General features: G+C 42.5%; 1 protein-coding gene across 1 annotated transcript in view; it reads right to left on the reverse strand.

The window, feature by feature from the left end:
- Positions 1 to 394: 394 nt before the first annotated feature.
- Positions 395 to 21,616, reverse strand: part of si:ch211-153b23.7 (TNFAIP3-interacting protein 1) — a 46,797-nt gene continuing 25,575 nt past the window's right edge. Inside the window, exons 3-7 of the mRNA XM_055643773.1 lie at positions 21,008 to 21,151; positions 16,115 to 16,237; positions 12,407 to 12,652; positions 8,530 to 8,655; positions 395 to 2,150 (exon numbers count right to left, since the gene is read on the reverse strand). Coding sequence (XP_055499748.1) covers positions 1,896 to 2,150; positions 8,530 to 8,655; positions 12,407 to 12,652; positions 16,115 to 16,237; positions 21,008 to 21,151 — 894 coding nt within the window. The 3' untranslated portion in view covers positions 395 to 1,895. The remainder of the gene's footprint in view (positions 2,151 to 8,529; positions 8,656 to 12,406; positions 12,653 to 16,114; positions 16,238 to 21,007; positions 21,152 to 21,616) is intronic.

The following is a 21,616-nucleotide window of genomic DNA, read 5'->3' on the forward strand; positions in this document are numbered from 1 at the left end:
TACATTGCTGAAATTGTGAAAAATGCTGCAGATCACAGATGACTGGTGTTAAGATTTTTTTTTGTTCAATAACAAAATTATTCCAGAGACACCAGAGTCAGTGCCTCAGTCCTTTGTCTCTTCCTCATTCTGGTATCATTTGTCCCTGAATAAGCTAACAAAGTTCTTAAATTATTACAGAAAGCACAAATATTATTAACTCCTAATGGAGTCATATTAGATACAAGTTACAAACCATACTCTGGAACATAATCTTGGAATCCATATATATGTTCTACACGACTGTTGAAACTAATAGAAACTTCTCAATTTTGCACCCAAAGTTTTCATGTTTTAACAGTCAATGACTGTGCACAAAAGGCTACCAAGTTAAGTTTGTTACAAACACAATATAGGCTTACCCCCATTTTATTTGATACATCTTCCCAAGTATATAGTTAAACAGTAGATACCTGAAATAATGTGTAAATATGAATGGTAGAAATAAAGTACAGCATTAGCAAAATAAAGTGCATTTTTAAATTTATATTAGATAGAAAGCATTGCACTTGTATAGCACATCGCAGCCGTAGAGAAATTAAGCACTTTACACTTCAACACTTTGAACTTAACCCTTGCTGTTTAGTAGAAGTGAATGCAGCTGATTCACTCAACAGAAGAGATTCTACGAACATCAACAAAGTAATTATCAAATAATCCTTTCATTTTATGTTACTTTGAAGGGTAAACCTTATCCAGGTTAGAAGACTTTCCTTTAACACGTGCAGAGTGAATCAACTTGGAAAAGGTTGTTTAATTTCTTAAATGTTTTTAATGAACTGGTTGTTGTGGAGAGGGCAGTGGAGACCAATTCACTGGATGAATTTAAAAGACGGTTAGAGCTCTTGGGGCTAGCGGAATCAAGGGTATGGGGGTGAAGGCAGGCACAGGTTACTGATTGTGGATGATCAGCCATGATCACAATGAATGGTGGTGCTGGCTTGAAGGGTTGAATGGCCTCCTCCTGCATCTATTAGTATATCTGTAATACTAAACGATTTTAGTATTACAGATTAGTATCTAGATTAGAGTCTCTAGAACATCAAGTTTGTATTATGCCTCTCACATGAAGAAATATTAGTTGGTAATTGCAGGTAACATTACCTGGAAACCAAATATGAAAGCATGTTTATGTAACCAGAAGTTGGTTCTTTTCTTGATTAAAGAATGGCCACAATCTAACCTCTTTCTGGGGAACTCCCATTCGTGGGACGACATGGTGATCAGAAAGGGGGCGTGAAGGAGGTTGAACACTTTATTGTATTTTAGTATCTTTTGTTTGCCATTCAAGGTCATGAGCAACTTCATAACTGAAAATCTGTTACAATCCTTGTTCTTTGCAGGTAAGCAGATATGTGCATAGAAACCTAAATATGACCACATTTGGAGAAGTAATTTAAACAGACATCTATTATACATTGTTGTTCTTAGTGACTTTCATGTCATAATGGACCATTTACTTTTGCCAAGATCTGTCCTGCCCATCACCATTCTCTCTAGTTAGGCTGGGTGGCGAGATAGAGTGAGCAATCATATGGTGATCCACCAGTGCTAATTACCAAGCTACTGTTGACAAATAACACAGATGTCAGTTTAGTATTTTAACTTCAGTATTAAATTAAACCATTAGTGATCTAATACAAAGTGACCTTTTATACCGATAAAATGCATACACATGATTCCATGTGTACGAGTCGTTCTAAATTTGGAGGGCATGAAATTCACTCATAGTTATAACTTGTGCACCATATTTACTGGTCATGATTTTTCTCCATTTGTAATAAAGGACATCCATGTGCCAGATGTCCCAGAATTCTGATAGTAATCTTTTCAGTAAAACCTTCCAAAGCTCCACTCTAATGATAGTCAATGGAGTACGGTACAGCTTGAATTTCTGCACCTTTACATCTATGGTGGGTTGAACAGCTGGAGTGTCGTTCGACACAATGCTTGCTGCATGGTATTTTCTTGATGTCTGGAGATTTCTGATGAGTGTTGTTGCACCGATGGACAAGAACTGGCTCCTTATTTTCCGATTTACTCTTAAGCAGTCGCTGAAGTATTTGCTTATCAGACCTTTCCCTTTTAAAGTCATCCTCATAAATCTTGAGCTGGGAAAGTAAAAAAGAGTTAGTTTTTTATTGCACTTTTCAATATATTCTGTTCCTCTCTATCTTTGTCCCTACTCTCTTTTAACTCATCAGCTAGGTCATACAAAGATCATCATCCTTTGCAGTAAGGGACGACCATTCACAGCAGAAACAAACATGGACAACCAGACATTTGACTGTGAAAATGCTTATCATTGCGGATTGTGGTCTTTCCCACTGAAGACAAGGTAACAATTATGCATTAGAAGCAGTTATTAGCAAATAAGAATACTCATACAGTAGAGAAAAATGAAGTTAAACAGGATATGTGGCATGTGGTCTCATGGATACCTCTGCACACATTATGTCATTACTACCCATATAGCTAGTCCCAGGGAATACATTGCCTGATTAGATACATTAGCTGCAAGACCTAAAGCCATGAAATATATATTCAAAGAGTACTAGGGGTGTTAGTAGGAAAATTCCTTCAAACCATGAAAATAATGAAGCATGTTATGCCAGCGTGGAATTTTGTTACAAATAATGTGTTTGGTTCATCCCTGAGGAGGAAGTAATTCTGTGTGGAGAAGCATGTGAATGTGGTTAAAGTCAGTTGGCACAGTTGACATCAGTTAGACAAGCCACCTAAAAGTTGTGTTGAATGGAAGCAGACAGCGACTCAGGATACCAATCACAATACCAATGTTCTCATTGAAACATTCCCAGCTTCCCACCGATTTGACAGCTATATTATTGTGGGAGTATGGTCACATCATGGAAATGGCATTATTTTTGCCTGAGTTGCAGTGAGTTGCAATTAATGGGGAACACGCCTACTGCACATTTAAAAGAAGCAACAACCACAGCTTCTCCTCCAACACATGACACGGTCCCTATCAATTAATCAATCAGTTTTATTCGTCACTTGCGCATAAAGTGCATGCGAAATGAATTTGCCAGCAGCTGCACAATGAAAAAGAACACACAAAAACACAATAAAAATTTAACGCAAACATCCATTACAGCATTCATCACTGTGGTGGAAGGCACAAAATTTGGCCAGTCCTCATCCATTTTCCCCCGTAGTCGGGACCTCAACCCTCCGTAGCCGCCACTGCGGGCTTCCAGATGTGCAGACAAGGTAAGAAGTCCAGATAAGTCCTGAATCGGTGCTTCCCTCCTAGAAACCGCGGCTTCAGGTTGGTGTAGGCCGTAGGCCAGCGGTCGAAGATTTAAAGTTCCCGCTGTGCCGCAGCCAGAACACCGCAGACCGCAGGGCCGGCGGTCGGAGTTTCTTCTCCTCCCTGGTCCGCAACGAGGGATTCCAAGCCCAGGATGCCGTGCCGGCCGGAGCTCTGCGAACTGCAGCTTCAGGCTACCGCGGGCCAGCAAACGGAACGCTCCCCTCCGGCGAGGCTCGCCCGCTCCACGCCGAGAGTCCACGCTGCGCCCGCCGCTGAAGCCCTGGGCGCTTTTCCGGGAAAGGCCGCACCGATCCTTGCTGTTAGGCCACGGGGGAGGCAACATGGAAAATGTTGCCTCTCCGTGGAGGAGGCAACCAAAGCGGTTTCCCCCTTACCCCCCCCCCCCCCACACCACCCCCACACAAGACACACAGAGAGACATTAAAAACACACATTAAGACACACTAAAAAAACAAAAAAAGTAGAAAAAACCGACACGCTGTTGGCAAGCCTCATGATTCAACGGTGACATTAAAATCATGACCTGTGCATGACTGCATTTCAGATAATATACAACTACAGGTGCACAACCTTTTATCCGAAATTCCAAATAACGAAAAGCTCCGGATAGCGGACATTTTATCGGTCCTTGAAGAAAGGTCCTTGAAGACGTTCACCGAGGGTGGCCTGCAGAGGTGACAGTAGAACCTCCGGTCGGTCCTCGAAGAAAGGGGAACTAAATCCCCATTCATAAAAGAGAAGGTGAGGGTATATTGCGCGGGAGGGTTAATAATTGACAATCTGCTGCTGCCTGCCCGCTGAGTTAAAAAGTTCCCACGGTAGACTCACGATACACACTGTATCGTGAGTCTTGCGTGGGAACTTTTTAACTCAGCGGGCAGGCAGCAGCAGATTGTCGCTCCCTTCTGTTTCACCCCACCTACACCCCTCTGCTTCCCGGGCCATGTGTGTGACCCCTTCCCTCCCCTCTCCAGCTCCCCGCCCATTGCACCGGCACGAGGGCTTTGCACTGTCTTCACGTCGGCGATGCCAGCAGGTCAGTGCTAGTCACCGGAGACGTCAGGACCAATGGGACACCGACCCCCAGGCCCACTGCAAGCACGGAGATCCCAGAGACTCAGAGCCAGCAGCAACTCTAGCCCAGCCCCGCTCCAACTCCAGAGGAACACGGGTTGCGGATGAGGGGGCGCAGCTCGGGCTGTGGGCGAACTGCCACTTGTCACTGTAGCGGCCCATCGGGGAGCGAGTTCCTGTTGTTCCTGACGTCTCCGGCCACCCCCCGGACAGGAGCTGAGAGACGTCAGGACCACCAGAAGCTGCTCCCCGATGGACCGCTACGGCGACAAGTGGCAGTTCGCCCACAGCCCGAGCTGCGCCCCCTCATCGGGACACTGACCCCCAGGCCCACTGCAAGCACGGAGATCCCAGATCAGCAACTCCAGCCCAGCCCCGCTCCAACTCCAGAGAAACACGCTCCCCGTAGGGGCAGAAGCTGATGGTGTGCAAGGTACGTCTTATCCTTGGGGTGGCGCAGCTCGGGCTGTGGGCGAACTGCCACTTGTCGCCGTAGCGGCCCATCGGGGTGCGGATTCCTCTGGAGTTGGAGGGACAGGGAGACACAGCGGCTTTTGAGAATGGTGGGCAATCACTTCCAAAGTTCTGCCCACACAGTCAGTACACCTCTCCTACACTTGTCTCCCGCACTAAGATCATCTTGCAGAGAATGATCCCAGCCTAACCCTCCCTATTCTCTCCTATTCTGCAAGAAAAAACTACATTGAAGACTCAAACTCGCGATCGAGTAACTGCCGGGATCGAGGCGCAAACTCGTGACCTTGCGGATATGAGCCGAGCACTCTACCACTGAGCCAGCAGTTAAAATCTACGCTAAAAATCTTCCATTCCGAAAGCCGAAAAATCCCGAATTACGAAAAGTGGCTGGTCCCAGGGCTTTCGGATAAAAGGTTGTGCACCTGGTACTAAAAATAAATAGTATATATCCTGTCCCTATTCTGTTCAATACTCTGGTTACAAGTGATTACAGTGATTTTAATGCAGTTTGAAGTCACCCTATTTTACTGCCTGTTAAAGGACTTGCACCTACCCACACAATGCCTTGACACAATAAAACAGCTAAGCACACTTAGAATGTGAGGAAAAGCAAAACTCAGTTTCTCAGCATTTGCATGAGCTCCATTGGGCTCCATAAGTCAAAATATGAAATGGGAAATAAACTCAAAGCAGTACCATAATTTAAATATTAAACCTTAGCTTCCAATGCTCCCAGTAGCCCAAAAGCGAGGTAGCTATTAATTAAAAAAATGTATTTGCACTGAGCTTTGGTATCTTTCCAAGCAACCATGACCTGCTTGTGGGATATGCGTCTCACACCAGTCAGAGCACAAACTAAGTGCAAGATCACTACACTGTTCTTCTGATCGATTGAGCAAACAGCACAGCCTCAAGAATGCCATTTCTGAGGACAGGTTGTGGAAACAAGGGGAACCCCTTCACTGCTTTTACAATAACAGCTTAACCAAGGAAAGTGATTTTCTGTAAATTTGAAAAATAACGCTGCAAAAATATGGTTCAAAGCCTTTCAATGTTCTTGCAATTTCATCGAAGCAAGCTTGACACTGGTTTACAAAGAATGTGGATTGGTGACATTTCAGGTTGACTAATTGTGGTGGGTGGGTTCAAGAAAGCTACCCAACAGGAAGGGCAGGACAAACCCTGTCGAATAATAGATGGATACATGCGAGGGCAGTTTTTAATAGGCAGATGGTTGGAAAACAGATCAGATGAAAAATCAATAGGTGTGAGTTAAGGATAGAAAAGCGGTGCATGATGAAGCCAGAAGTAGCAATGTAAGTGGAAGGGAATAAATAGGTGTGCTCAAGTTGGGCACGGGGAAGAGAGGGGGCTATTAAGTTAGTTACTTAAAATAAGGTAAGATACCGTTTGTTGTCATTTGAACCTAAGTTCAAACGAAATTACGTTTCTGCAGCCATACAAACAAGAAAAAAAACCAAGACACACAATTAACATAAACATCCATCACAGTGAATCTCCAAACACCTCCTCACTGTGATGGAAGGCAAAGTCTTGTCTCTCCACTGTTCCTTATTCTTCTCCCGATGTTAAAGGCCCCGCGGCAATGGTAAGTCCCGCGCCGGGCGATGTAAGGCCCTGCTCCGGGTCTTGATGTCGGAGCCCCCGGTGGGCGATGGTAAGTCCCGCAGCTGTTAAAGCTGCATTGGGCGATATAAGGCCCCACCCTGGGTTGTTTTTAATCCCGCAATTCGGGACGGAGAAGTTGCCGTTGCTGGAGCTCCGAAAAGCGGTCTCCGACCAGGGACCCGTGAGCTCCCAATGTTAACGTCCACAGGGCCTGCAGCTGGAGCCTCTGAGCTCCGAAGTCGGGTCGCAGCCGCGCGTCACCACAGCTCTCCAAGCACCGAAGTCGGTCAGCTCCGCGAAGGTGAGTCTGCAGGCTCTACGACTGGAGCCCCAGGCCGATTCCGGTTGGAGGCCGCTCCACGGTGCTAGGCCCCAACGACAACGGAGACCCGACAGGGAAAGGTCAGGACCCCATACAGGTAAGAGATTTAAAAGTCCCCCCCCCATCATATACACAGCTAAAAATAATATATAAACTACAACCAAAACATACACTTAACAGGACAAAAGAAAAAAAAAGACAGACGGACTGCATTGGCCACTGCCGCGGGGTGCCGCCATCTTACTATGTTACTAAATTGGAGAATTCAGTGGTGAGTTGTATAATATGAAGTGCTGTTCCTCCGGTTTGCATGTCGCCTCATTCTGGCAATGGAGGAGACACAGGACAGAAAGGTTAGTATGGGAATGGAAGGGGCATTTAGATGGTGAGCAGTGGGGAGATCCAGTAAACCATAGCAGTCCGAGCGTAAGTCTACACTTGATCTCGCCACAATAAAGGAGGCCACATCGGGAGCAGTAGATGAGGCTAGCAGAGCCTTATCTACTCATCCCAAGTAACAGCATTTCTATGCTTACAATCTATGAAAACAGAATTCTCCAATTTTAGGTATCTAATCTACAAAAAAAAACTTGTTTTTCTCCCCCCCCCCCCCCCCCCCCACCACCCCCCTCTCTCCCCCCTCCCCCCCCCTCTTTTCCCCCCCCCCCCCCCCCCCCCTCCCCCCCCCCCCCCCCCCCCTTTCCCTGTTGCCACCTGGACATAACCATGTTTCCATTTCCGCTCCCTCCCTCATATATTCCTATATTTGGCTTCACAATTCTCAACACCTCTATCCTTACCTCGCACCTTTTGGCGTTATCTCTGGCCTTTATCCAACCATCTGCTTATCCAATCCCTCTTTTCCTCTATCCACCTATCATTCACTAGGCTCAGTTCCTGAAGAAGGGTTTTGGCCCGAAACGTTACCTATCTCCTTCGCTCCATAGATGCTGTTGCACCCGCTGAATTTCTCCAGCATTTTTGTGTACCTTCGATTTTCCAGCATCTGCAGTTCCTTCTTGAACACTCAGTTCTCCCCACCCAGCTTTCTAACTCCCCAACCCCTCCTCCCAAATAGTCCAAATGGTCCCAACCCGAAGCATCACCTGTCCATGTTCTCCAGAAATGCTGCCTGACTCACCAAGTTACTCCAGTACTTTGTGTTATATTAAAACTTTAGTGGAAAATGAAAGAAAAAATATTGGAAAAAGCATCTTCAACAGCCCCTTAAAATCTTCTCTTCATATTCAATATCCACTTTCTAAAGCACTTACCCATTCCTCTGTACGAGTGAAACTAGTGCCTAGACATTCCGTCCTGAAAGCTGAAAATGGGTAATAAGCATTAAAAATGGCATTGCCATGTTTCATTCCTCTCTTGAAGTGCATTGTATCCGTGCAGCAAGTTGGTGTCCACGTCAGGTGCTCAAAAGTGGCACAACAACAGTTTTATAGAGGGAAAGGTCCTCATGTGAGTTTAGGAACCCTTCACAAAATTAGTTGGTATCCGATGAAATGTTGATGGAAATTGCAAACAGAAATAGTACCTCTCTACTGGTGTCCTGTCAAATACCTACTTCCGATGACCAAACAGATTCATGATGCATCAAAAGCAGTAGCCAGAATTTACTTAAGGTCTGCACCATGGAGGGTGGGTGGTGATAGAGGGAATTAAAATGAGTTCAACAAACCTGTTCCTGAAGGAGGTTCATCTGCAAATACATATCTTCTGATAATTTCTTTAGTTTTTCATTTTCAGCTTGAGTATGTTGTCGATCTTTGCGCTCTGTCTTATAATCTGATTCAAAGAGCTTTGTCTGCATTTAAATAAATAATGAAATTCAACATTGGATCAAATTTTATTCATTTCAATCATTGTTAATATAAAAAGTCATAAAAAAGAGAAAATTGTCCCCTCGGGTTTGAAAGGGCCTATAGTCTTTTTTCAAAATGTTTAATGGTTTATTTCCGAGATCGTCTGCAATGCTAGCATCATTTTCACTCAGTCAAACTAAACCTTGGGATCGCAAGCGAACAAGATGACACATTTTTGAAAAACTCACAGATTTTGATCCTGAATCCCAATCTGTCCACATTGGAAACAGTGGGAAACGTGGTGTCAATTCCTCCCTGTAGGCTCTGTGGTCCTCAAGGCCAATGTGGTCTGAGGGTTACCAGAGACACCTAGGACCTCGCCAGTCAGCCACAGTACCTGGGAGATACCTACAGTAGCTTGCAAACGTTTTCATACCCCTTGAACTTTTCCACATTTTGTCACGTTACAACCACAAACGTAAATGTATTTTATTGGGATTTTATATGATAGACCAACACAAAGTGGTGCATAACTGTGAAGTGGAAGGAAAATGATACACGGTTTTCAAATTTTTTTACAACAAAAAAACTGAAAAGTGTGGCGTGCAAAAATATTCAGCCCCCCCTGAGTCAATACTTTGTAAAACCACTTTTTGCTGCAATTACAGCTGCAAGTCTTTTGGGGGTATGTCTCTACCAGCTTTGCACATCTAGAGACTGAAATTTTTGCCCATTCTTCTTTGCAAAATAGCTCAAGCTCAGTCAGATTGGATGGAGAGCATCTGTGAACAGCAATTTTCAAGTTTGCCAGAGATTCTCAATAGGATTTAGGTCTGAACTTTGACTGGGCCATTCTAACATTTGCTTTGATCTAAACCATTCCATTGTAGCACTGGCTGTATGTTTAGGGTCGTTGTCCTGCTGGAAGGTGAACCTCCGCCCCAGTCTCAAGTCTTTTGCAGACTCTAACAGGTTTTCTTCCAAGATTGCCCTGTATTTGGCTCCATCCATCTTCCCATCAACTCTGACCAGCTTCCCTGTCCCTGCTGAAGAAAAACATCCCCACAGCATGATGCTGCCACCACCATGTTTCACAGTGGGGATGGTGTGTTCAGGGTGATGTGCAGTGTTAGTTTTCCGCCACACATAGCGTTTTGCATTTAGGCCAAAAACTTCAATTTTGGTCTCATCTGACCAGAGCACCTTACTCCACATGTTTGCTGTGTCCCCCACATGGTTTGTGGCAAACTGCAAACGGGACTTCTTATGGCTTTTTTTCAACAATGGCTTTCTTCTTGCCACTCTTCCATAAAGGCCCGATTTTGTGGAGTGCACGACTAATAGTTGTCCTGTGGACAGATTCTCCCACCTGAGCTGTGGATCTCTGCAGCTCCTCCAGAGTTACCATGGGCCTCTTGGCTGCTTCTCTGATCAATGCTCTTCTTGCCCGGCCTGTCAGTTTAGGTGGATGGCCATGTCTTGGTAAGTTTGCAGTTGTGCCATACTCTTTCCATTTTCGGATGATGGATTGAACAGTGCTCTGAGAGATGTTCAAAGCTTGGGATATTTTTTTATAACCTAACCCTGCTTTAAACTTCTCCACAACTTTATCCCTGACCTGTCTGGTGTGTTCCTTGGGCTTCGTGATGCTGTTTGTTCACTAATGTTCTCTAACAAACCTCTGAGGCCTTCACAGAACAGCTGTATTTATACTGAGATTAGATTACACACAAGTGGACTCTATTTACTAATTAAGTGACTTCTGAAGGCAATTGGTTGCACGGGATTTTATTTAGGGGTATCAGAGTAAAGGGGGCTGAATACTTTTGCACGCCACACTTTTCAGTTTTTTATTTGTAAAAAAAATTGAAAACCATGTATCATTTTCCTTCCACTTCACAATTATGTGCCACTTTGTGTTGGTCTATCACATAAAATCCCAATAAAATATATTTACGTTTGTGGTTGTAACGTGACAAAATGTGGAAAAGTTCAAGCGGTATGAAAACTTTTGCAAGCCACTGTAGACACCAACATTTTAGTTCCTGTTTAATCATAGATCTTAAATAGATCATGCTGACATGGGCTTCCCTCCTGCAATCACAAATCAAGATGACCTTACATGTGAATTTACTTGCTCAGGATGCGAAGGCCTCCAATTGCATACTGCTGTGTGCTGGCCTCTCAAGTCCTTACAAAGCTTTAACATATGACAAGGTCCTGCCTCTAGAGTTATTGGCTGCATGGCTTTTAAAGGTTTCTGAAAGCATCTGACATGCCAAACTATTTAAGGATTAAAAGAAAGAGAAATATTTTCATGCATTGCTTCCAGAAAGCAATTAAAATCTCACAAGGATTTGAATCCTGCACATCTAAGCTGGGTCAAAATCCAAGAGCTGATTCTCCAAACCACAAGGTATTGACAGATCAAGAACTCCATATTGTTCAGCAATACATTTACATAGAAACATAGAAACATAGAAAATAGGTGCAGGAGTAGGCTATTCGGCCCTTCGAGCCTGCACCGCCATTCAATATGATCATGGCTGATCATCCAACTCAGTATCCCGTACCTGCCTTCTCTCCATACCCCCTGATCCCTCTAGCCACAAGGGCCACATCTAACTCCCTCTTAAATATAGCCAATGAACTGGCCTCAACTACCTTCTGTGGCAGAGAGTTCCAGAGATTCACCATCTCTGCGTGAAAAATGTTTTTCTCATCTCGGTTCGAAAGGATTTCCCCTCTATCCTTAAGCTGTGACCCCTTGTCCTGGACTTCCCCAACATCGGGAACAATCTTCCTGCATCTAGCCTGTCCAATCCATTAAGAAAGCCTTCTGAAAGTCCAGATATAATACATCCACTGGTTCTCCCCTATCCACTCACCTATCCACTCTACTAGTTACATCCTCGAAAAAATTCTATAAGATTCGTCAGACATGATTTACCTTTCGTAAATCCATGCTGACTTTGTCCAATGATTTCACCACTTTCCTGTGGTTGCATCAGAGTCCCAGATTTGCCCTTGTTTTGGACTGCTGCCATTTATCTACAAAAGCCAGCCTTTCCTTCATGGGCATAGGACTACTTTTGGATTTGAATTATCTGTAGTCAACAGCTTACACTACAATCAGTGGCTGGGCTTGGCTAACAAGAATGCAAAGTCCATAGAGCTGTGTCTGTGCAACAGTTCGTTTCTGTTACATGAATATTCCGAAACAAAAGAATTAACTGCTATACAGTCAGTCAGATACCGCTGCATGTTTAATTTTTTTTTAATTTTAGTATTCGGTATTTAGAGTATAAAAAGAGTATAGAGTGTTTTATTGTCATATGTCCCGAAACAGAAGAGTGAAATTCTTATTTGCAGCAGCACAACAGGTATGCAAACATAGCTTTAATGTAAATGAAAGGCAAGAGTGAACAAAATTCGGATGGTAAAAGAGGTCAGATTCTTTCATAGGTAGACAAAGATGCTGGAGAAACTCAGCAGGTGAGGCAGCATCTATGAAGCAAATGAAATAGGCGACATTTCGGGTCGAGACTCTTTTTCAGATTCTTTCATTGTTATTTTCAGTTGTTTGCTCCCTAAAGCAATGCTATGAGATGGCTATCATTGATCCAAAAATCCAAAAATCCAAAAATGAGATGGCTATCATTTTAATATTTTTTTCAGCTGCATTTTAATCGGAGTACCACTGCAGGCTGAACAAAATGAACAAACTCCTAGAAAATAAGAATTACACCTTACCTGACACACAAGAGCAGCCATTTGATCCAGAAGCTCTTTACACCCTTTCTGGGAGATCCCATAGGGAGATACGTGCTGAACCACATCCGGCTTTGTCAGTTTGCATTGGTCTTGTTCCTTTGACTTTGCCAAGACCCGCACATGTTTTGCCGGTGAGGGTGCAGCTTCCTTTTGATCTGCTTCTTGTTGTTGAAGGCCATTGGCAGCTTTTTCTTCGTTTACAATTGGTCTCCATGGCTCATCTTTCTAAACAAGTTGCACACACGAGAAGTTCATACGAATGTCAACAGATGTAAAACCTAGCTTAGAATTTGTGGTGCCTCATGATATTAGTGGCAAATGCTACAAATTAGAATATTATTTTCCTTAATCCTCCAATTACATACTTAAGAATTGTCAGAAGAGTCAATCAAAAAGATCATAAATTCAGAAATTATAGGAGCTGAATTAGGGCATTCGACCCATCGAGTCCATGGCAATTCAATCAGGGCAGATCTATCTTTCCTTCTCAACCCAATTCCCTGCCTGCTCCCTGTAACCTTTGACATCCTTGCTAATCAAGAACCTGCAAGAACCTATTCATTTAAAAAATATCCAATGACTTAGAAACATAGAAATTAGGTGCAGGAGTAGGCCATTCGGCCCTTCGAGCCTGCACCGCCATTCAATATGATCATGGCTGATCATCCAACTCAGTATCCCGTACCTGCCTTCTCTCCATACCCCCTGATCCCCTTAGCCACAAGGGCCACATCTAACTCCCTCTTAAATATAGCCAATGAACTGGCCTCAACTACCCTCTGTGGCAGAGAGTTCCAGAGATTCACCACTCTCTGTGTGAAAAAAGTTCTTCTCATCTCGGTTTTAAAGGATTTCCCCCTTATCCTTAAGCTGTGACCCCTTGCCCTGGACTTCCCTAACATCGGGAACAATCTTCCTGCATCTAGCCTGTCCAACCCCTTAAGAATTTTGTAAGTTTCTATAAGATCCCCTCTCAATCTTCTAAATTCTAGAGAGTATAAACAAAGTCTATCCAGTCTTTCTTCATAATTGGCTTGGCTTGGCTTCCACAGCTATCTGTTGCAGTGAATTCCACAGATTCACCACTGTCTTTCTACCTCATCTCATTTCTAAAGGTATATCCTTTTATTCTGAAACGATTTATTGAGCACAGTCAAGAGCATTAGACAGGTATTCAAGAAAGCAGGGAATGAGACTAAACTGAACAATGTGTTCTGTAATAGAATCTTGTAAAGGGACATTAAAACCGATCTGATGAGGTCAGAATGGGTAGAAGTTTGTTTGGATGAAATGCTCCGGTCACATTTAATGTAACTGATGAGTTTATTCTGAAATAAAACTGAGCATATCAAACAGCAAAACCTAAAATGCGGGAGGAACTAAACGGATGAAGCAGCATCTGTGGAGGGAATGGATAGGTGACGTTTCAGATCGGAAGCCTTCTTCAGGACCTTTCCCTCCACAGATGCTGCCTGACTCACTGGGTTCCTTCAGCACTTTGTGCTTTGCTCAAGATTCCAGCAACTGCAGTTCCTTGTGACTCTGTGTGACCTTCTTAATAGTTGCTTGACTCTGAACATTTGAGTATTTCTTAATGGCTATTGTGCCTGCAGCACTAGCTCAATTAATATTAATAAACAAATAACATCACTCCAAGGAAAATCAAAGCATGTTCGACATTCGGAACATATATGCTGTTAGTTAATCATGATTTAAAATCCAATTACGTCTCTGGAGGAAGCCCCCACCTCAGGCAATCAGCAGATAGTTTGAATAATAATTCTGGGAATCAAGCAACATCTGAATTGCTCAGAGTCTGTTGTTGATAATTCAGCAAACTCAGCCCAGACAAAAAGGAATGTGTTTATGATAACTAGAGCATCATTATCAGCGAGTGTTGCTAAATTTCTAGCACCAGACAATGGTATGAAGGATACGAAAGCAGAAGTTATAAGCATCAGTTTCCTGGAGTTTCCGAATCGCAAACAAAATGAATGGTTTTGAATTGATGGTGTAATTTACCAGAACATTCAAGTCCATTACATTCAGATGTCAAAGCCCTAATCTCTGGAATTTCCCTCTAAATGTCTGTATTACTCTTCCTCTTTTAAAATGGTCTCTCTGATCATTGTTCTCAGGATTTGGTCAATTTTTTAAAGTATTATGAAGCTTTTGGAATATTGTCAGATGTTAAAAGTGTAAAATAACTACAACTTGCTGCAAATAATCTTCTCTATAAATGCTCAAGTACTATATCAATCTTTTATGAAGTAATAATTCAGAGGTTTAAGGGCCTGTCCCACTGTACGAGGTAATTCAAGAGTTCTCCCGAGTTTCCCCCGATTCGAACTCGGAGAAATACGGTAATAGCCATTCGTAGGTACTCGGGGCTCTCGTGGACATTTTTCACAGTGCCGAAAAAACTTCATGAGTTACCGCGTTTCCTGAGTACCTGCCGTTAACATTACGAGCCGCTACGAGACATCCACGAGCTCCAATGTAGCCGCTACGTACATTCCACAAGTTTGATTTTTTTTTAAACTTCGGAGAGCGCTTGAATTACCTCGTACAGTGGATCAGGCCCTTTAAGTAGAATATTTGAAAATAGCTTGCAAAAATTTAAACATTGTAACATTACTAGTCTGCGCTTTTATAAAACACTGGTGTATCATGTATGTACACACACACATACAAACACACAAAATAAAAACAAGACATGCATCATCCATCTTATTTAGAGCGATGTGCAAGAGCAAAGTATGAAGGATGCTGAAAATGTTGGTTTAGTTTAGAGATTCAGCGTGGAAACAGGCCATTTGGCCTACCGAGTCCACGCTGATCAGCGATCCCCATACACTAACACTCCTGTGCACACAAGGAGCAATTTATAATCTTTACAAACCTGTACATCTTTGGGGTGTAGAAGGAAACCAGGGAGAACATACACACTCTGTACAGACAGCACCTGTGGTCAAGATCGAACCTGGGTCACTGACGCTAAGGCAGCAACTCTACCATCGAGCTACCGTGCCACCCCGTGTTAAATGAAATAGATGATATCAGAAGCTAAATAGACATAATGGTGCTGATGTTGTGAGCGTGCATAGCATTTACACTAAGTGCTTTACACTAGCAGATTATGTTGTGCCAAGCCAGTCATATCACAAAACAGAAATTATTGAAATATAACTATAATTTGACAGCAACTGTTAGAAAAGCAAGTCGGATCACAATACATTTTGTGGCATATTTGTTGCAACTTATGATTATAAATGAATGTTAGAGTCATGAATCACAGACTGGGCAGGCTGATGAAGATGCCGGATCTAAAGTAATTCCATTTACCTGTGTTCAGCTCATATCCCTCTAAACCTTTCTCATCCATTTACCTGTCCAAATATCTGAGTGGTTATTTTTTTACTCCCAAGATGTTGTTGCAGCCAATTCTATTACATAGCTTAAGCATATAAATTCACAGGATGTTACATTTCATCAAATCGTTTTAGCTTTAATTTAGTGTTAGAAATCATTTAAAATGGAATTCAATTAAATACTTTATGAGTTGCAAGCCTGGAGGGGATGTAGTCTTTGTCCCTAACTTGAAGCTAAATTTTCCAGTCAACCTTTGTGCGGCTGATAAATGTTGCCCAGCGTACAATTCCAGCAACCTGCAGGTTAAAGACTCACCGGTGGTAGTTGGTCTCCTCTTGTGGTGCGTAAATTATTTTCTAGCTGTCTCACATAATCTTGGAGTTGTTGATTCCTTTTCATCTCTTGCATAAAGCATTGCTCATAGTACTCCCTTTTGCACTAATTTAAAAATAAATAAAAATGTGGAGTGATTGAATATGAGTATTCAGCAGTGATTAACAAACAAAATGTTTTGCATCATATAAACTGACATGAGGATGGGAAGGTGCTAATATTTAATAGAAAACCAGCAATAAGAAATATGGTCATTATGGGGTGAGAGGACTGGAATTAGATAAGGAGGTAGTACTGCATTAGAATGGAGAAGACCAGGAAGGATTAGAGAGTAGACACAAGGAATTGGAGACACTGGTTTACAAAGAAAGACACAAAATGCTGGAATTACTCAGCTGGTCAGGCAGCATCTCTGGGGAACATAGATAGTTGATGGCGATGAAGGGGGGAAAGCTGGAAGAGAGGGGGGATGGTCTGGCAAGTGACAGGTGGACACAGGTGAGGGGGGGGGTTGATAGGCAGATGGTTTGTCAAAGGGTCAGAAATGAAAAGATAAAAGATGAGAGATAAAGATAGAACAGGTGAGAATTGTGAAGCCAAAGGAACAAATATAGGTGGAAGCGAAGGAAAAGGGGAGAAATGGGTGTGATCCCAGGTGTGGAAAAACTAGGAAGGACTGTAAGGAATGCAAATATCAATTTGTAATGTAAATACGTAAATGTAAATGCACAAACTATGGTGCAAGAGGCTGTCAAATTACAAGTACAAATAGTTGACTAGGGAATATAATGAGAGGTCACTGTGAGATAAGGTTTACATTAGTGAAGGAGAAGAGAAAGAAACAATCACAAATAAATTAGAAGAGGGTTAACTTCAATGGAATGAGAGGATTTAGAAAGGATTAAAAGGAAGACAAGATTGAAAGTAAACATGTAATGAAAAACTAGAACATTTAAAGAGGGACATGATTTAGGTACAAGGTAGGTGTATTCCCATTGGAGGAAAAGATAGATGAATAAAAGTCTGCACACTTTGAATGATGAGGGAAATGCAGAACAAAATAAAATGAAGAAAAATAATACACATCAGGTAAATTCTTCAAGCAAGATCCAAGCCAAATATAAATTGAAATGAGGAATAAAAAATGACAGAAGGAAATTAGTCCAGAAAAGAGAACATGTGAGAATTGAATAGGATTTAACAAAAGGGAACTCAAAAATTATTTTGTATTTTGTTCTGTTTAAATGCAGTCTTAGACAACAGTTCAGCATCATGTTACACATAAAGGACATCAAGGCATGTAAGCATTTTAATCTAATTCCCTTTCATCATAAAATCCAGGGCAACATCAACATATGGGGTATGTCCACTCAATATTGTTTTCTTTTTAAACTAAGCTTTGTATTGTGTTGGAACAATTGCTGAGACCACAAGCCTCAAATTTCTACACAGACTTAACTGATATAAAAATTTAGATTCGGACGCATATAGAATTCCAATGATCTCGGATAATTTAAACATTGTCCACAACATCTTCTGGAATTATCCAAAGATCAGTGAACTTCAATATCCAGCTTTTCCCATGACAGCAAATCACTCTTATGAGGAGAGCGATTTCGCTACAATGCCAGGGTCTACTATTATATTTTGAATGCAGGTAAATCAATGAACAAAGTTAGAAATGTAATTTCCATAATTTGTTATACTTGTCTGTGACTAAAATGCCTGAAGTAAACTAACACTCAGCAACCTGGAATGAAATTAGGAACATATGCAAGTATAAAATAGTTTCACTTGTGAATGGTATTTGAATCTTTCAGCAGTTAATTGAATTTCTCTCCAACTCTCAATTGTTGATATCAATAGCTCTGGATAAGGACAGCTGCTTGTTCTCAATGTGCCACAAATTGCTTTAAACCAATGTAGTTGTGAAGTACAGTTTCAGTTTAATTGGAGTATCCCATAGCAGATAGTTTGAATGCAGCAATGAGATTAATCACCACATAGACTGTGAACGGTGACCTGGAACCCAAGAGGTTTTGCCTGCTTCTCTTATCAAGCCAGTGCCAGATTTAATTTACATGTAGGAAACAGTAGTGGCCTCGGCTCAGCATCATTTCTGAAAATTGGCAGCTATGGCAGCACATCACTCCCTCAGTACTGCAGTGAAGACTTAAGACTAATGCTCTAGAATGGAGCTTGAACCCTTGAGCAACAGGGCTTTCCATTAGCAACACATTACACAGGCAAGAAGCTTAATCTGATCATTACTGCCCCTTTACTGCCACATTTTGTCATCTGGTCTCATTTCTATGTTACCTTTTCTAACTTATTTCTCTTTCCCAATTCTGTTGAAGGATCCCAGACCTGAAATGCAAATTATTTCCCCTTACTCACTGGATAAGTGTTTACAGAATTTCCAGGCAAACACCATATTTTAGATCAGATTTCGAGCATTTACAGTTTAAAAATATATGTTTTTTGAACCTTTGGGTTTCTAAGAGGCATGAATGTTACCCTGGACTAAGATGGGTAAACAGTAGAAATCCGATGTGGAAGAATCACAAAGATACAGCGTAGAACTCACTGAGCAGGTTTAGACAATAGACAATAGGTGCAGGAGTAGGCCATTCAGCCCTTCGAGCCATAACCGCTATTCAATGTGATCATGGCTGATCAACCCCAATTAGTACCCCTTTCCTGCCTTCTCCACAAATCCCCGGGGCCTTGACTCTACTATTTTTAAGAGCCCTATCTAGCTCTCTCTTGAAAGCATCCAGAGAACCCGCCTCCGCCGCTCTCTCTGAGGCAGGGAATTCCACAGACTCACCACTGTCTGTGAGAAAAAGTGTTTCCTCGTCTCCGTTCTAAATGGCTTACTCATTATTCTTAAACTGGTTCTGGACTCCCCCAACATCAGGAACATGTTTCCTGCCTCTAGCGTATCCAAACCCTTTACAATCTTATATGTCTCAATGAGATCCCCTCTCATCCTTCCATACTCCAGAGTGTACAAGTCCAGCTGCTCCATTCTCTCAGCATATGACAGTCCCGCCATCCCGGGAATTAACCTTGTAAACCTACGCTGCACTCCCTCAATAGCAAGAATATCCTTCCTCAAATTAGGGGACCAAAACTACACACAATATTCCAGATGTGGTCTCACTAGGGCTCTGTACAACTGCAGAAGGGCCTCTTTGCTCCTATATTCGATTCATCTTGTTATAAAGGCCAACATGCCATTTGCTTTCTTCACTGCCTGCTGTACCTGCATGCTTACTTTTATAGACTGATGTACAAGGACCCCCAGATTCCGTTGTACTTCCCCTTTTCCCAACTTGACTCCATTTAGATAGTAATCTGCCTTACTGTTTTTGCTACCAAAGTAGATAACCTCACATTTATCTGCATTAAACTTCATATGCCATGCTACTGCCCACTCCCCCAACCTGTCCAAGTCACCCTGCATTCTCATAGCATCACCCTGCATTCTCATAGCATCACCCTGCATTCTCATAGCATGGTCAAGTTTTAATATGCCCATGATCCCGAGAACTAAACCGACAGGAGCTATGCTCCTGGCAGAGTCACCCATAGCAGACGGGTCAAGAGGGAGGTTCTTGTCAGAGCTCAGCTCAACAGTAGGACCTCAATGGTGAAACTAGCAATAGACGGTGGCTTGTCAACCGGTAAAACATCTTGACATATGAGAAGACAGAAGAAGGTTGCAGCAGGGAGAGACTCCCAATCATCGTGGAAACCATGCCATTGGAGGCAGGTCTGTCTCTGTCAAGGCCTGTGTGGCGGCTATCTGTGCACAGGTCTCCCACATTAAAAGATGTCACAAACAGGCATTCACCAGTGTAAAAGTTTATGGCTCTAAGATCGGCCACTTCAGCCATCTCAAGACCCACAGAAAGGACCCACCAGGACGACTTTGCGTGATCACCAATGATATGTTCTTTCTTGATTACCATTTCATCACAAGCAATCTGCTTGAAACAGGGACACAGACTACAGCACCACAATACATAATGCCTTTGTTTGTGCAACTGTGTGTTTGGTAACAACAAAGGCAGTGTTGTGTTAAATCCATCCAGCACAATGTTGCAATTACTTTTGGCATTCACCACAGACTCAGCAGCATGACCTTCATCACAACACAACTGAGATAAGTAATCTGCTATTGACTTCAGTCAAAGGGATACTTTAGAACTGCAAGATTCTATTGGTCTGCTTGCACTCCCTTTACAGTGATTGAACTAAAAGCATAACCTTTCCCTCATTTGCCAATAGATAATATAGTTAATGGATGCTTTAACAATTTAGCAATTCTGATGATAACTTTTTCAGGATATATAAACTTTAAAATGTGCTTTGAAAAAAAATGCAACTTTAAGGTGATAATGCTCAAAGTTAAAAAAAAAAAAAATTCCAAACAAAATAATTTTCCCATTCATCTAGCCCCCCTTTCATTCACATCCAATCCCATTCTCTACAATCTATTTTTTTTTAAATGTCATTCCATATTGTAACATTTGCCATTTTTTGCTTGCCAAATATTTCTTCTTTCGCCTTGTTATTCATTTCCCCCAACCTGGCCTGGCAATCTCATTACAGGGAATGACAACTATGCAGGACTTCTTGCTCTTGCTTACAATGTTTATCTATGGTATTCTGGGCTACTACTCAGGTCCAACGGTGTCCATTCCAGTGACCTCAAGAGATAGCTAGTGTTGCCAGTTGGTGAGATTGATTTGTCCCAGAAACTGAAAGACAGCGAGAACCAATGCTTCATATAATTTACTAGAAACCGATTGTGTTCCGGAGTAAACTTTATTCATGAGGAGCGTAGGTTGATGGTGCTGTCTGTACCTGCTCACTATCTAGTTTCTTAGAAAGTGCACATGCATGTTGGTTGGTCTCAGAAACCTCCATCTGCAGTACTGCCACTCTTTGCTGAAGTTCACTGGTGTTGACTCGATAGAACTGGTCCCAGTCTTGGTTGAGTTTCATCAGCTGAAAGAAGAACGCATATAATAATAATAATACATTTTATTTGTATAGCGCTTTTCAAGGACTCAAAGTCGCTTTACATGGTGAGTCAAGAACAAAACAAAATAGAGCAGTAAGACAGAGATGCAAAGGGGAGGAGGACATGGGACTAAGGGTATGCAGAGGTGAAGAGATGGGTCTTGAGGCAGGACTGGAAGATGGTGAGGGACTCAGAAGTTCGGATCAATGTGGGAGGGAGTTCCAGAGCCTGGGAGCTGCCCTGGAGAAGGCTCTGTCTCCAAAAGTGCAGAGAATGGAGAGGAGACCGGCTGAAATGGATCTGAGGGACCATGAGGGTTGGTAGGGGGAGAGGAGCTCAGTGAGATAAGGGGGGGCCAAGTGGTTGAGGGCTTTGTAGGTGAGGACCAGGATTTTGTAGATGATCCGTTGGGAAATGGGAAGCCAGTGAAGTTCTTTGAGGACTGGGGT

The sequence above is a fragment of the Leucoraja erinacea genome, chromosome 12 (assembly GCF_028641065.1).
Source record: "Leucoraja erinacea ecotype New England chromosome 12, Leri_hhj_1, whole genome shotgun sequence".
Taxonomy (NCBI): domain Eukaryota; kingdom Metazoa; phylum Chordata; class Chondrichthyes; order Rajiformes; family Rajidae; genus Leucoraja; species Leucoraja erinaceus.